Source organism: Bombus affinis, chromosome 8 (genome assembly GCF_024516045.1).
Source record: "Bombus affinis isolate iyBomAffi1 chromosome 8, iyBomAffi1.2, whole genome shotgun sequence".
In the NCBI taxonomy this organism is placed as follows: domain Eukaryota; kingdom Metazoa; phylum Arthropoda; class Insecta; order Hymenoptera; family Apidae; genus Bombus; species Bombus affinis.
The window spans coordinates 13310891-13325802 of NC_066351.1; the positions used below are offsets into that span (position 1 = coordinate 13310891).

The 14912-nt window shown below is 41.6% G+C and overlaps 1 protein-coding gene across 11 annotated transcripts in view; it reads left to right on the forward strand.

The window, feature by feature from the left end:
* The window catches only part of LOC126919251 (lachesin-like), a 281367-nt gene that overhangs the window by 202765 nt on the left and 63690 nt on the right, over positions 1-14912 (forward strand). For all 11 annotated transcript variants that reach the window (XM_050728187.1, XM_050728198.1, XM_050728196.1 and 8 more), the window contains 2 exons: positions 14237-14444; positions 14702-14863. In XM_050728187.1, coding sequence (XP_050584144.1) covers positions 14237-14444; positions 14702-14863 — 370 coding nt within the window. The remainder of the gene's footprint in view (positions 1-14236; positions 14445-14701; positions 14864-14912) is intronic.

Here is a 14912-nt window from a genome sequence, read left to right on the forward strand (position 1 = left end):
CTTAGAAATAATGCTTTTCAGCATACTTGTCGCCGTTATACTCGACTCATTCCGACTGCCAAGCTATCAACTGTATAGTGATCTTTAACGGCAGAAAAAGAGGCTAAGAGACAATTCATTTAGCTTGTAATTAGTTTCCTTTCCTTTGAAGAATCCAACAAGTTCGAGAGACTCGACATGAAACAGATACCGAATGAAAAATATAATCTAAAGAGGAGTCGTCGTTAAAGAACCAATATCAGTAAGAACGAAAGTAGAAATAGCATTACGTTACCTAGCAATCGCCGTTCCTTTCAAGCTACGGAACAGCAGAAAAAGAAGATTAAGAATAAACAGAAAGGGAAATGAGAACGAGAATGGCCGTTCATTTTCTCGGAAACGATCGTTTAAACATCTCTGCTATTATCGCGCGTGTAAAACCACGCCGGAGCAAGATCACCGCGATAATTCATCCGTTGGCCGGCACGCGTAGCCATCGATTAAGGTTATAGAACAGCGGTCAAAGTAAAATAAAAGGGAAAAGATCGGGTGGTATAGTAATAAAGAAGATCGGAAGAAAAAGAAAGGACGAGAGATAGAGGGAGAAAGAGAGCAAAGAAAAAGAATTACGAGAAACGGTTGCATTGGTACACACGATCGCTCATTAGGATAATATTGGTGGAGAGCGTAACGCGTGTTCCATATTACTCGAGCATTTACCAGTTTCGCGGTCGTAAATCATTAAACGAGAAGAAAGAACAAAAGACGTGGCCTGGTTGAAAGGAGACGGCGAGCAAACGGAAATGTAACGCGGCTCGCGCGCTTTTCTCGTTCGTCCCTTCGGTTTATTCGCTGTCTTTTCCCTATCCTCTCTGACGTTCAATTATGTACTTGCACTGCATCGGAAGATCCCGGAGTTATTAGCATTACCGCGATTCCGACGAATGCTTCCTTTCCCGTTGGCTGGCGTGTCGGTAATTTCCATCGGTTCTTTTCTACCGTGGACCGCAATCTCCACGATCCAGGGACGGATTCTTCGACGTTATCTCAGACCAGCTCGATGCCTCCCACCGACCAGCATCGGAGGACTGCTGTTATGCAACCGCCTTCGCCACTACGCCTCGCCGCCACTATTGGAAACGCATCAGTTGTCCCGTGGAGGAGCTCGATGTTGGTAACTACGAGGCCAGCCTACGGCAAGATCGACATTACACGCGAACAAACATATCGGCCAGCGGAACCAGCGACTATCCACGAGAGGAACTAGCTCCACCGTAGGCTGAAAAACTGGCGAATAAATCGCGAGACCTTTGTCGAGAATAGTGCCCTCTTTATATTCTGTCCATGGAGGAGAGATTATGGAAAATTCTCCTGTGTGTGTATATATATAAAGATAGTAAGTGTATATAGATGGGTGTTTTATAGCGTATGTAGGTACGATAGAGACGTTAAGATTAGAAAATTCTAGGGAGAGATATCTTCAGTAGGGCGTTCGAAGCGTCGGGATTTCGAAATTGCAACGCGGAATCTGTTTGGTTTTTAAATGCAGGAAATGAGAAGCGCAGACGGTTCGGCGACTGGCGCCGTCGCGTTGGTTCGAATTAAATTTTGAAACAGGTAGAGAGTGGCGCGACGGCGGTAAATATTTCGCCAGCCAAGTTTTAAGGGGTCGATGCGATTTTTATTTACGTTTAATTTGATTTCGTGCCAAGCGGATTTTCTCATTACGTTTCACCGAATTCAACATAATTTGAAAACTGCTAGAATCGTATATCATGGTTAATTTGCCCTATGATATCGTGGCATGTTTTCTGCGTCCGGCAATTTTTCACGCTCTGACTATTTTATTTAGCGATCTCTCCACGATTCAAATATATATGTATAGGCTGCCACAAAATACAGGAGGCAGCGGTGTTATTCATAGGGCCGATTCTAGAAGTCAAAGCGATAAAAAATGTTCGTGTAAAAAGTCATCGTCGGAGGCTTATCTTTGAACTTACAAACAATTTCATTTTACGCTAGCATTATACCGGCTAATCTTTCTCTCTATTTTGCTTGCGCTTCGTATTTATCAGTCTTAAAATCCATGAAACGAAACAACTGACAGGATGGACGTAGAGGTTATCATTTCCCCTATATAATTTGTACAAACAGAATCATTTCCACTTACGAAATATCTTAAAATAGCGATTTCTCGATAATCTTGGTGTACGTTCATAATCTTCGAATCCTCTGAAACGGTTTCGAAACGACGCCCGATTTGCGCTACCCGCGTAACGTAAGATAACGAAATTTCTCGGTAAATTCAGAGTTTACGATACAACGACGATTGCCATCTCTTTCTTGTAAAATAGATAGCGCCGGGAAGGCAGATGGGAAACGATACGCCCGACCATGGCACGAGCAAGTCGCAAGAGCGATAGTCTCGGCCACGATCCCGTTATCACGAAGAATTTCGCGCAATTACGTGGCCAAGAGATGATTGAGCACCGCTGCGAGGTAGATGGGAGCGGCACGTGTTCCGGGCCGAAACTTGCGCCGCAACCCCGTCTGCATGTCTTCCACGCACGTGCACGTGACTGCACGCGGGAACCCCGGAGAAGACATCGCCAGTCGGTTGAAGGCGCTTATTAGTCCGAGCCAATTACGAACGCGAGTTCCTGAACGACAACGTGCCGTGCCCGGAAAATTGCCACTCTCGCGCTCGTCCTCTTTCCAACCGGATTCCAAAGGGATTCGAATCCCTCCTTTGTTCGATCCCTTTCAAGGAATCCAACGCAACCGATGGAAATTTGATTTTCAACCGACGAAGGGACAATTTGCGGTAAAGGGAGAGTTGGGCGCTGAATTTAAAGAATTTCGGTGACAAAGGACACGTGTTACGTCGCGTGAAAGGGTCCGCGCGACGTCCTTCATTGTTTGGCCGTCAAGGCCCAAGCACCGTTAGAGAAACTCTCGATAAACCTAAGGCCCCACATCAGAACGAACCTTAGAGTTCCGAGTCCGTATAAGGCTAATTAATAAGCGAACTTCGTGAATAATCTGACGGATACGTAGAAGATTCTTCGTATAAATAGATACATTTTCTACGTAGATGTAGTCATTGGAAAGTAGATACTGTGATACGTGAAATCTCTGTATGGCTATTGATTGGTATTGAATAGATACATATTTCGTATATATTTCGGTGGACGTGAGATTGACGAAAAAGTACGCAAAGGGAAAAGAGGAGATCGGGAAAGAAGAAAAATCGAGGGAAGATTAGGAGAAGGGAGGAAGGAAGGGAAACGTGAGTGGATTAAAGGAAATGAAAGGAATAATAATTATTCGTCTTTACATCCTTTTCGAGATAAATGTATATCTACGTTTGCGTCAAAGGAGAGTGAGTAATTATAAATATTATCTATATTAATTAAATTGAATTCAATTATTCGTGTATAATTTCATGCAAGAATTAATACTACATAGATTAAAGTCACTGTATATCCTTCAAATACGTTGCAACTTTTAGAACCTTAAATTCTGCAGGGTAAAATAACAATTTTCTCGGATTGAATCAAGATAGTATTAAATGACGAAAGATTTCGAGGTGGCGGAACGTGAGCGGAAATGCAAATTAATATACATCCAGTACCTATCCATTGAACATCATCCTGGTTGAGAGAAAAGGTCTTAGAAAAATCAGATATTACAGCGAAAGTACCTTGGAAGTATAAACGGGGAATTAAAGGAATGGTGGACGGTGAATGGTTAATAAGCACGGCGATGATAATTCATTATACGTAACTCCGATAACGGGACGAAAGCGTGCGAATTCTTAGAGAAACAACGAGCGTTGCAAAGCCGGCAGAAGAATTTTAATAATTCGACTGATCCATTTTTATGAAAGAAGAGACGAGCGTTACTATGCGGCGACAATAAACTGTAAGCTCGTCCGCGTTTACAGCTTCGACCATTATACCGGAGAAACATAAAGATGTTCGCAGCCCTCTACGTTCTAAGAATAAAAATTGAGGCCTTTTCAGTCGATTCCACCCGCGATCAGAACCGATAACTTCACGGAGAAAGACGTTCCCCCCGACGATCGGTGTCATTTTCCTTTTCCTTAAGAAACCATAAATGGACATGTTACCACGAAGGTTGGTAGGTCGATAAATGTCCCACACCGCACCATCGTTCCTCTACTCTTGCAAGAATCTTCGGATCTTTTCTATATTTATATAAATTATGTATTTTCTGTAGAAATAAAGAAAAAAAAAAAAAGAAAAATATTTTTGTGGAATATAAAACAGAGATCTATTACACGTTTTAAATGGCGAATACTTCATTTCGATTATTTTACAGATTTTGTGATATTACGCTGGTTCTATAAACTTGCAGAGATTAAAATTTGTCCATAGATGCATGAGAATCCGCAGCCTAGTTATTGAGCGATCAAAACAATTTTATAGTGCGCTATAAAACGTCAAAACTGATTTACAATATCGTAGCGAAATTTGTCCGGTATTAAAAGGTTACTGATCGATATTGGAGTAAACAAATGGAAATGTTATCTGGAAATTTACTGGGTCGGACGCAGCTCGAAATTTCGCCCGGTATATTTTAACAATTTATTCGATGCCGGTTCGCTTACGTTTCTCCATTCCAGATTAACGTTTCATTAAAGCTCGTTGCTTCACGGTACACGCGGAAACATTATTTTGCGTGATGGAGTACGCTTTTGAACCACATTCTCCGTTCGCTACCGAATCGAAGGGGTTCGTTACACGTCAGTCGCTATCCCAGCTTTTCCATCGGTATCGTACGATCTACCGATGGGACGCAATTCACGAACGCGTAGTCTGTCCTTTAATCTGTTCCAATAAAATCAATCCGGAAAAATCGTATCGAATCACGATACCTTGCCTGGGCTGGAGAACCACCGCCAGGAACGTATTAACCATTATCGATCCTTCCTCCCGTTCTCCTCGTCGTTCCATCATTGCTCGCCGTTCCACCTATGGCTTTCGATCAAACGTAAAAAGAGAATCTACTTTTCCGCGGTTTCATCAATTTTTTATCCGCGTTCTTCGCCAGCCAACGAGCACGCGTTTGAGTCTGCACAGACGACGTTGGAACGTTATTTTCGAGAACGAACAGCGAGAAACAATCGGTCTGCCAGTTTTTCCCTCGACTTTGAAATCGTGTATCACCCATTTCACCGATCTAACAGTCTCATTAGATTCGACGTTTCACTGGTACAGTCCCGAGGGACCGAGTCGACTTCCAGCTCTTTGATCGGAACGCCAGAAAATTCTATTTAACGCCTGCAACGAAGTATCTTCGCTCGTTCCCTATTTAGAATGTTCCAGCCGATACTGAAAGAAACCGTACGACTTTGTCAATTTCCACGAATTTAATTATACCACGAAGCCAGGGAATCACGATGAAACTCTTTCCTTCAAATGAATTCCTACGCTTGGTCCGCTTGTAGAATACTCTCGGCACGCGTATTCGTTACGTGCTCTTGAGGTACGATGGACGGCAAATTGAAAAAAATGGCTCGCGATATGTACGGTTTCGTAGATTAGGTTGCAAGAAGAGGCAGACGTGCCGCAATTTTGTTCCATTATACTCGTCGGAAATTACAACGCGAGGGCGAAATACGCCGAATATGAAGAACATAGAAGACGGTCGCCTTGCTTGCCATCGATCTTTGATCGTTCGTTATCTTGAATAGAAGAAATCCAAATTTTCCGCAAATTATAAAGACAATTACAGTTTAAGCTTGTTCAGTTATTTTTTCATTTATTAGTCATCGTATCTGTATGCGTACAGTATTGTTTAAATTGCAAAAGAAAAACCGGTAAGCAAAGAATTGACTTAACACAGAATAAAAATTGTTTAATAAATAACGCTTCTTCATATTCTACGACGAGGAAGAAGGTAAACGATTGCTTCATATAAAATTTATTGTTCCATATATAGCGACCTTTGATCAGTGCGCTGCGATTGTTCATGAATTTATGCAGAAATGTACTGGATACACGTAACATGCAAAAATGTATAAAACATCCAGTAAAGAAGTATTCGTTATAATATTAAAGTAAAGTATTCGTAATATTTTTAATAGAATAAAATAAATCTCTATTTAATTCTCGTTTCTTTTATTATGTCCACATGAACGTGAATTTGAATAAACAGTCCGCAGTCTACTAAAAATATTTTACAAATATAATATAATTTAGTTTGGTCCGTCGTATAAACAAGCCACCTTTATTTTCTAAGTATAAAATTAATTAATCTACTACTGGATCTATCAAGTGCTTCGTAACTTCTTATTAACTTTTTCATGCTCGATGTTGAATATACGTGCCCTTTATTTAACTTACTAATCGACTAAACGATAAATGTACTTCTTTTCGGTAAAATTGGTCCCAAATTTTAGTACGTTGTATCCTTTTTACAAAACCAGCTGTAGAAACATGTTTCTGTTATTAACGATTAACAAACAACGATTAACAAACAAAGTGCCATCCGAAAAAAATGAAACGATATCGCCTTTATTTCCACTTACATTGAACTTGTTATGAAATTATGTAATATCGTAGAAAAGGGCCTAAGAAATATCAAATTAACTATAAACAATGTCGCGAGAGCCTAGGCGCCGTAGGGTCCATCAATGTGTCGTCGGTCCTTCAATGGAATAGTTTCGTAGAAAAGGCCTACGTGACCCTGGCCGCGGGTGTTTGCGGAACACACGCGTGGTGGGGCGAAAAAAAAAAGACAAAGGGATGCGAGAACAGTTAGTATTAGTTGAGGAGTCAGAGTGTTAGTTGAGAAGTCAGAGAGAGTGAGTGCAGAAGCCGGAAAGCGTGAATGGAGGAGCCGGAGAGTATGAATCGGGAAGTTGAGAGCCGAGTATGATAATAAGACGTACGACGATATTGTAATCAGTTTGTTGTATTGAGTACTGCTTGTTCAACTAAAACTTAACTCCAAATGAAACATCATTACTTGTCCTTACTCTAAACCCCATTGAAGTTACTACGTGTATTAACGCGTTATGAAGATATTAGAATACAATACGTGTGAGATACGACGAGATCAAAAACATTGAACGCGTTGAAACGTGTGTCCATTATTGACAGAACGGAAAGACAAGGGAGGTCAGCTCTTCCGGTAAAAGGGGAAAAAGTGGAGGCGGCACGGCTGCGCGTACTCTGTAATTAGCTAATTAGGAAATGAATTTAATAATTAATTTGCTAACCGAATTACAACGGTGCGAGCGTGCGTCAGGCGTCGGCGCCACGACGCGCCGACGATTTGGACGTCGCGTGTCGCCGTGAGTCGCTTCTCGTGGTCTGTGAAATTTTTTTTAATTACTGCGCCGATAAATCGTCGAGTTAACTCGTGCTCGAGATCCGAAGGAAATAGTCGGATCGTGGTACATCATCCAGGAAATGTATTCTTCACGACGAAAAACATCAAGTGAGAAGGTAGTGCTAACGTTTATCGACTAACGCGAAACTTTCGCGCCGGAGAATAATTCATTGCTCGCCACCTTCCTTCTCCCTCTTTAATCGCGTCCAACATAGAATTTGCTACAATCGATTCTTTCTAGATCCTAGATAAAGTCTATCATCGTCTATTGTGCATCTTATCGAGTCTTCCTTTATGATTGAAAGATTTAGACATTTCAGTACTATTGATCATTTCTAATTACAAATAAGATTGCAGATGTAGCGACATATGAGTCAGAGGACGATGCTGCATAGATGAGGCAGAGAACTCATGCTGTTGTTTTGTACCGGGACACAAACACCGCCTTGAAAACAATGTCGCCGCTATGTGCAATCGTCGATCAAAGACGAATTCAAATTTTCCAACTCTCCTCCCGACCAGTATAAATAATCGGACACGATCGCAGGAGAGTGTTACTATCCGAGTTATCATTATCATACGAATTATTATAAATACGAACTATTAACAGTGATTAAGGAGTATACGAGTTATCGAGTTATCCGCGATCGATCATACTCTATCTTTACGAATACGTTTGTACGAGCGTCTGTCGACGGTATTTATATTGTTTAATTTATTTAATTTATTCCAAATATATTTGACGGGTTGCAACAGCAATCTCTCGTTCTCTATTATTCTATATTACAATCCTCGACACTATCCACCACACAGATGGATGTTAATTTCCTCAAAAAATCTATTTTTAACCTACAACATTTTCGCTAGAACAGATCGTTTTATTTCGAGAACATGATTCTCTTATAGCTGATATTTTCAAACGTGTGGGTACCTTTAATGTAATACGAGTATATACAACCCTAAAATATCCTGTACTTTATCAATCTAGCTACATTCAGAGTTAAAAATAATCATTATCGACTATACCATATGCTATCCTCGGCTAAAAAAAAACATATAATACAGATAGTGTAATCCACATGGCGGAAACAGTGAGCAATAACGTAATAATGGCAGTATATAGAAGTTACTATATTGCTTATAATAATTATATAATAATAATAATAATAATAATAATAATAATAATAATATAATAATAACTGCGTTATTAATCTATAGATTACACTATTTATTCTATTACACTGTCAAAGCAATTGTTTACGCCTTTGAAGTTTGTTATCAAAGTAAAAAGTGGAGAAACTATACGTATAGTTGGCACTGCGATACTGCAAATATCAATACTAATCACATTCCGTAATACATCTTCAACTTTCTCAAGACAATAAGGACGTTCCATCGCGTTTGAGCGAAGCAAAACTTCATCCTTTCAGAGTTCCAATCTTTCCCCTTGATCTCTCCACCAATCAACTTTCCCCTCTAGTCTCCGCTTCTGAACTACGGAAACTCCCTTTACCCACGTCAACGAATCGATTCGCACATTTTAAAGAAGCGTCGAACGACAGGCGGCAAAGGGAATGAGTAAGTTGCTCCCATCTGGTCTACTAGACGACATGTTCGGATTTCTCCCACGACGACCAACTGTCAGTAGATGTTTCATTCATAAAAAAAAAAAAGAGAAGAAGGGCGGGAAGAGAAAAATATGCCACAACAACGTTAAGACTAAAAACCGCGGAGAAATATAAAAGCGACCTTGTGGGAAATCAAGTTCGGCCTAATGACTGCGCCGGCAAACGTCGGGAATATTTTCGCAAAGTTGATTAAAACGAGCAACTCCCCTCCTCGACGCTAAACGCCGCGCCGTTGTTGGAATTGCGCGTCGGTTCGACCTTCCTCTGCTTTCTCCTTGACTCTCTCCGCCACTCCTGCGTTCCACCCTCCGTTCTAGCATTCTCTCTCTCTCTCTCTCTCTCTCTCTCTCTCTCTCTCTCTCTCTCTCTCTCTCTCTCTTGTTATGTTCTTCAGCCACTCGGTTACTTTTTCTCCCTTCACCCCATTCCATGCAGTGGTTAATTAAATTCTAGATCGACTGGTCGATTGTTTTAAGAAACTCCGCGTAAACTCCAACGACTATTGCCCCCCTTTCCTGCCCTTCTTCCCTGCCTTTCTTTTTTTATCTTGCGCCACGACTTAATTTCGGACGATATTTAAAGAGATCGAAGGGACATTCTTGCGGGAACACGAGAAATCGATCGTCCTTTTGCTCTTCTCTTATATTTCTTTTTTGAAGTACGTGGAGGTGCAAAGTCCGAGATACAATGATTACAATCAGTATTGGACATACGCTCGTATTTTCCAATGAAATATTTTTCTTTCTATCAGATTTTACATTTTTACTTGGTCCGAATTCGTTAGCGCGTAAATACTACAACATATACGCGATAGTGTACCAATATTCAGTGTAGCCGCTGTACTTTCATCCAAGGGGTCAGTTTGAACAGCTACGCTGCTCTAAGGAATTCCTCTATCGGAAAAAGGAAAAAAGAAGAACAAAGATCCGCCTGTAACCAGGTTGATGTATTCGCGAGAGTCTTTATTAAAACACATACAGCCGAAGTGCGTTTTATCGAAGCTTTGCGAAAGGTATTCTCACGGATGACCATCGGGCCATGGTTTCTAACATTTTTTTATAGTTGGCAGTTTGCATCTAAATTAGTATTTCCCAAACCAGTCTCAGTTTCCAAAAGTTCACCATGTTCGTTTCTGACCAACTTCCCCCTGGCTCTTCTCAATTTACTCTTTCTTCTCGTCTGTTCTTCCTCCTCGTTTCTTCTTAACCAACCCTGGGCTGCTGCACTTTCGAATTTCACCTTGCAGCAACGCGCACCCGTTACAGCCACTGTAACGACTCTCGAACGAGAGCGAACGAGTATCGTTTACGAGGCTGAGAATTTTCTCGGAGGGTTATTACCCGCCGAGAAAAATTTAGAGCCACGCTGTTGATTATCGAGCGTGCGTAAAAAAAGAAGCATGTAGATGGTGAAGAGTAACGGGTTAATGCTAATGTCCTTCCTCGAAAATGCGTCTCATCTTCGTTGCAGATAGGATCTCGGACGACAGCGCTTTAGAATTCTCTTTAACACACCCCTTTCGCTGGAATTCGAATCAAATTCCGAAGGATTTACGAAGAGTCACGCTGGATAACGACGTCTGCTTTCCAAGAGAATGAACGAAGATGTTGCTAAATTCTACACAGGCGTTCTGAATTTGACAAACTGAAACCGAGTTCCCTGACAAGATGATAATTATGTAGGTTATCGACCGGATCGTATAAATGAACTGAGTAATTGGCTGACATTTACGGCCAAGAGATCGCGTTTATATTCAGCTGGAACGTTTCAGCTGGTCAAATGGAGATTCGTTGTGAATGTCAACGGCACGTCGGTATTATAGACTGTAGACGACTGACGAAGCACGTATTTAAAGCGAGACAAGCGTAGATTCCGTAGAGAGTTTGTAACATTAAGATGGCACGTGACTCGTCCTGCTTCCGAGCTACCAACGACTACGGTCGCCGAGTAATTGCTGTCATTCGAAACTGGACCGTTATGAGACGAGTGAGCCGCGTTCCGGATGATTTCAGGAACTATCATTGACGGTCAATGTTAATCTAAAAGACACAAAATAGTGGCGACCGAATGTCGAAAATACAATGGTCGAAAAAAGTATCGGCACACCGTTGTATTTATTGTACAGCATTTACGTAATAATTAAATTAGCTCCAAGTACATTAAATTTTGCATCAGTTAATGGTATTTTCTCGTATGACTACGAAAATTTGATACCATGAAAATGAAATATAAAACCTGATAAAAATGCGAAACCTGCGGCGAATATTTTCCGTAGCCACTGTATGTTTTAGTAACGGAACGCGTCTTTAATTACGTTTATTACGTACAAGCCTTCAGTCGGGAGTGGAGCAAGAAGGTTGTAAACGATATTTAAGTGGCGAGAAATTAGATCGGAATCGTTGAACAACTATCGACTCGGTTTTAAAAAAATGTTTCCCGTGAAATTGAAAAAAATTATTTCTCTTCCATTTTTGAAGCGTGTTTTTCCCTCCCTTTTTTTTCATTTTTGACGAGTTGCGTTTATTCCTTTTCCCGTCACCTTTTATCGGTTTTATACGTGCCGGTCATTTCGGAGTACAAAAAAACTCGATTTGGTTGACAGCCGCTGGCACACGAACCCAAAAGTGATCGGGCCAGCGCGATGAACGCGTCGATCTATATTGCACTGAATCATCCGCGTGACTGTCGATAGATAGCAACAAGCGCGAGCAGCCTGCACCGTTGATTTCTGTTCAAGATGAAAGTGTCGAATCCTACTCACGGGATAGCCGTTACTGAAAACATCGAACACAAAAGGAGCAACATTCTAAAAATTGTTTCCAGTTCAAAAAACGTCGACAAATAGTCTGTAAAATATCTGTAAAATTTAGTATCGCCAACTTTACAAAAAAAGAAAAAAGAAACATCGGTATTTTCCAAGAAACTTCCACAAAGGCAATACCCACTCAAAAAAAGAAAAAACGAAGAGGCAAAATCGATCGAAGTTTCTTAAACAGGTTGACCGCTACAAAAACTCGCCGCTACCGACATAACGCTTTTTCCTCGCGATATAAAGCGTCAGTTGCCAGTATCGCGGCGGCAGTTGAGCTTGACTTTGAACCAGTGCCAGGGATTTCAATCGAGGCCGCAAGCGGCACGAGCTTTACCTCGAGATCGTTTAAAGGCCAATATAACGCCGGCAGCTACCTTTGCGCATCAGAGAGCCGGCTCTCGTTTTCTCGATCGAGCGCCATTCACTTTTCACGATCCATCGCCGGGGATTGCGACCAAATTTTGGTCAGTAACCGTACCTTTGACCCTTTAATAACCGGTTTAGGACGAACGATATTTCGTATGAAATGGTAGCGTAGTAGATGATTAATGAGTTTGAATGATTCATTTGGAAAGGAACGCGGTTAATGACGACGTGGTTATAAAGGGAGATGGAGAAGACTACCGGTGGAAGTTTCGATATGATGGAATACGCGAGGTACGTTGGATGTAAAGAACGACGTATATGACTACACTGGAAACTAAGGATTAACCGATTTCAACTAAGCTTTAATCTTCCTCGATATGGCGTTCCTCCAAGCGGTTGTTAGCTTCCTCGTCTGCGCTCCTTTGATCCTTTCGATAAATTAAATCAACGAATCGAGCCATCCGCTTTGATCGATGTTTAGCCTAGAAATAATTTCTGCATAATTTCCTAGTCGTACGTTTTTAATCTATGTCCGTGTTTCGGAAATTTTCAGACGAAACGTACAGAGGTGTTTTATAAATCGTTGTTTTATAAAAGTCTTGGTCGGTTGCTTTAATTATTCGCTAAGATCGAGTAATTTGTGTCTGACTACGAAAGGAACGATTCTACCGAAGCATTCTTTCGAGAACAATTAGCAAAGTTTCAAATTCTGTTGCACGAGTTTGAATCGCCGAATGATCTGCCTCTCTTCGAGTTGCTTAATTCCCCTGGCATGGTACGCTTGTTACGTAATTATGCGAGCAAGTATTCTCCAGGAAAGATAAAAGAAAATAATCAGTGCGACTTGGACAATGTCTTCCGAATAGTTTCCCTTACAAATAGAGGGGACCATCGCCTCTTGGAGCATTCGACTACTCTCAAACGAGATGTGAAGGAACCAGAAACAGAAAAAAGGAGCGTAGAATCTGTTTATATTTGGCTGGTTTATATTATAAAGTCGATTAGAGATCTGTCGTTCTTCGTCACAAAGACGTTCTTCGAATAAATTTCCAATGAACCAGAGCAATGGATCGATCGTGCCACGAGAAAGGAGGCACAACTTCGTCCGTGTGACGAAGGTGATTCATCGAGAGTCGTTAGAACGTTACCTTCGTACGGAGATACGACTAAATGTATATCGTGGAAGAAAGGCGAAGAAGGAAAGAGGTGGAAAGGCAAAAACAAGGAAAAGTGGCGCTTTCGTGCAACGAAGCGTTCTCGAGCGTTGGCAAGGAAATGAAAAAGAAGAAGTAGCGTGGCAGGAGAGCACGGCGAATGGGAGGGCAGCCAGTTTAACCCAGAAATCCTCGAAAGTGCATAAGCTTTGTCGTGGAATGAGCTTAGTTAGGGGAACGCTAGCCCAGCCGAGCGTAAAATACGGTCGTAATAATGTTTGTTCATAGCATTTCTGATGCAGAGAGGGTTGCGCAGCGTGTCGTTGCGGTGCAACCCGGCGCTGGCCATCTCCTTTCTCTCTTCGGTTGTTGCCAGCTTGTTCCCCGCATCGGGTTCCGCCACTTGTAGAGCATCCGATGGATCGCGACCCATTGACGAGCGGAAATTTGAAAGATTTTGCGCGCAAAGTGGTCGCACGAATCGCTCGTTTCTGGCTCGTGTATCAGGAGATTCGATATACCGTTGATGGTTCTTTTGCAAACTATGGATTTCCTCTTTAAGTATTCGAACTATATCACTACAAGTAAAGTCGAGACCGCTGAAATTGATACGCGAATTTACTACTTTTTTTTTACTTGATCGTATGTACCGCTATAAATTGATACACGTCTCCTTTCCAAATAAAAATTGCAAGTCCACTTTCTTTGATACAGCTGAAAAACGATTATATCGACCATATCGAGACCAAGTGACCAAGACCGAACCTTCACCGCTAACATATTTAATCGTCTTAAATTTAATCAACACGGTTATGGCTTTTACTCCACATCGGTTTAGTTTCTCGAATAGAAGAAGAAAGAGCTTTTTGCCTGTATCACTGTAGAATAAAAGAGACGAGGAAAGATCTGAGAACATTGTCCAATTTAATTCACAGGTGGCGTGGATTCACGTAGGTCGTCAAATGCTCTTGACCATTCACAAACACGTGGTCGTGAAGATACCGAGATTCTCGGTGTCCCACGACAATCAGAAGACCTGGCTGCTTCACATCAACAACGTGCAGCAAGACGACCGAGGCTATTATATGTGCCAACTGAACACGAACCCGATGATGAGCCAGGTCGGCTTCCTTCAAGTTGTCGGTGAGCATATTTAATCTTCTTCCATCGACTTAACGCATGCTGTTGTTACATTATTATGTGCGCCGAAGACGTCCGAGCAGCTTTAACGAAAATCCATCGCGAAACGTTCGATAGAATTACTTTGCGAAAGAAAAAAGCGATCCTTTTACCACCGACGTGATTTAACTTAAAAGCTTGAGAACTTGTTTCAATTTAGGCAACCTATCAGCTTCTAATTAGACCTACTGACCTTCTGTGCTTCTCTATTTGTTTCCAAGTACCACCGAACATTTTGGACTCGTTGTCCACCGAGAGCACAGTGGCGGTTCGCGAGAACCAGAATATTACGCTGACGTGCAAAGCAGACGGATATCCAACGCCAAAACTGATGTGGAAGAGAGAAGACGGCCAGAGTATAAGCATCAATCGGCATTACAAAGGTGAGCGTACAATTTCTCGACCAGTGTGACAAAGTATAAGACGAAAGAC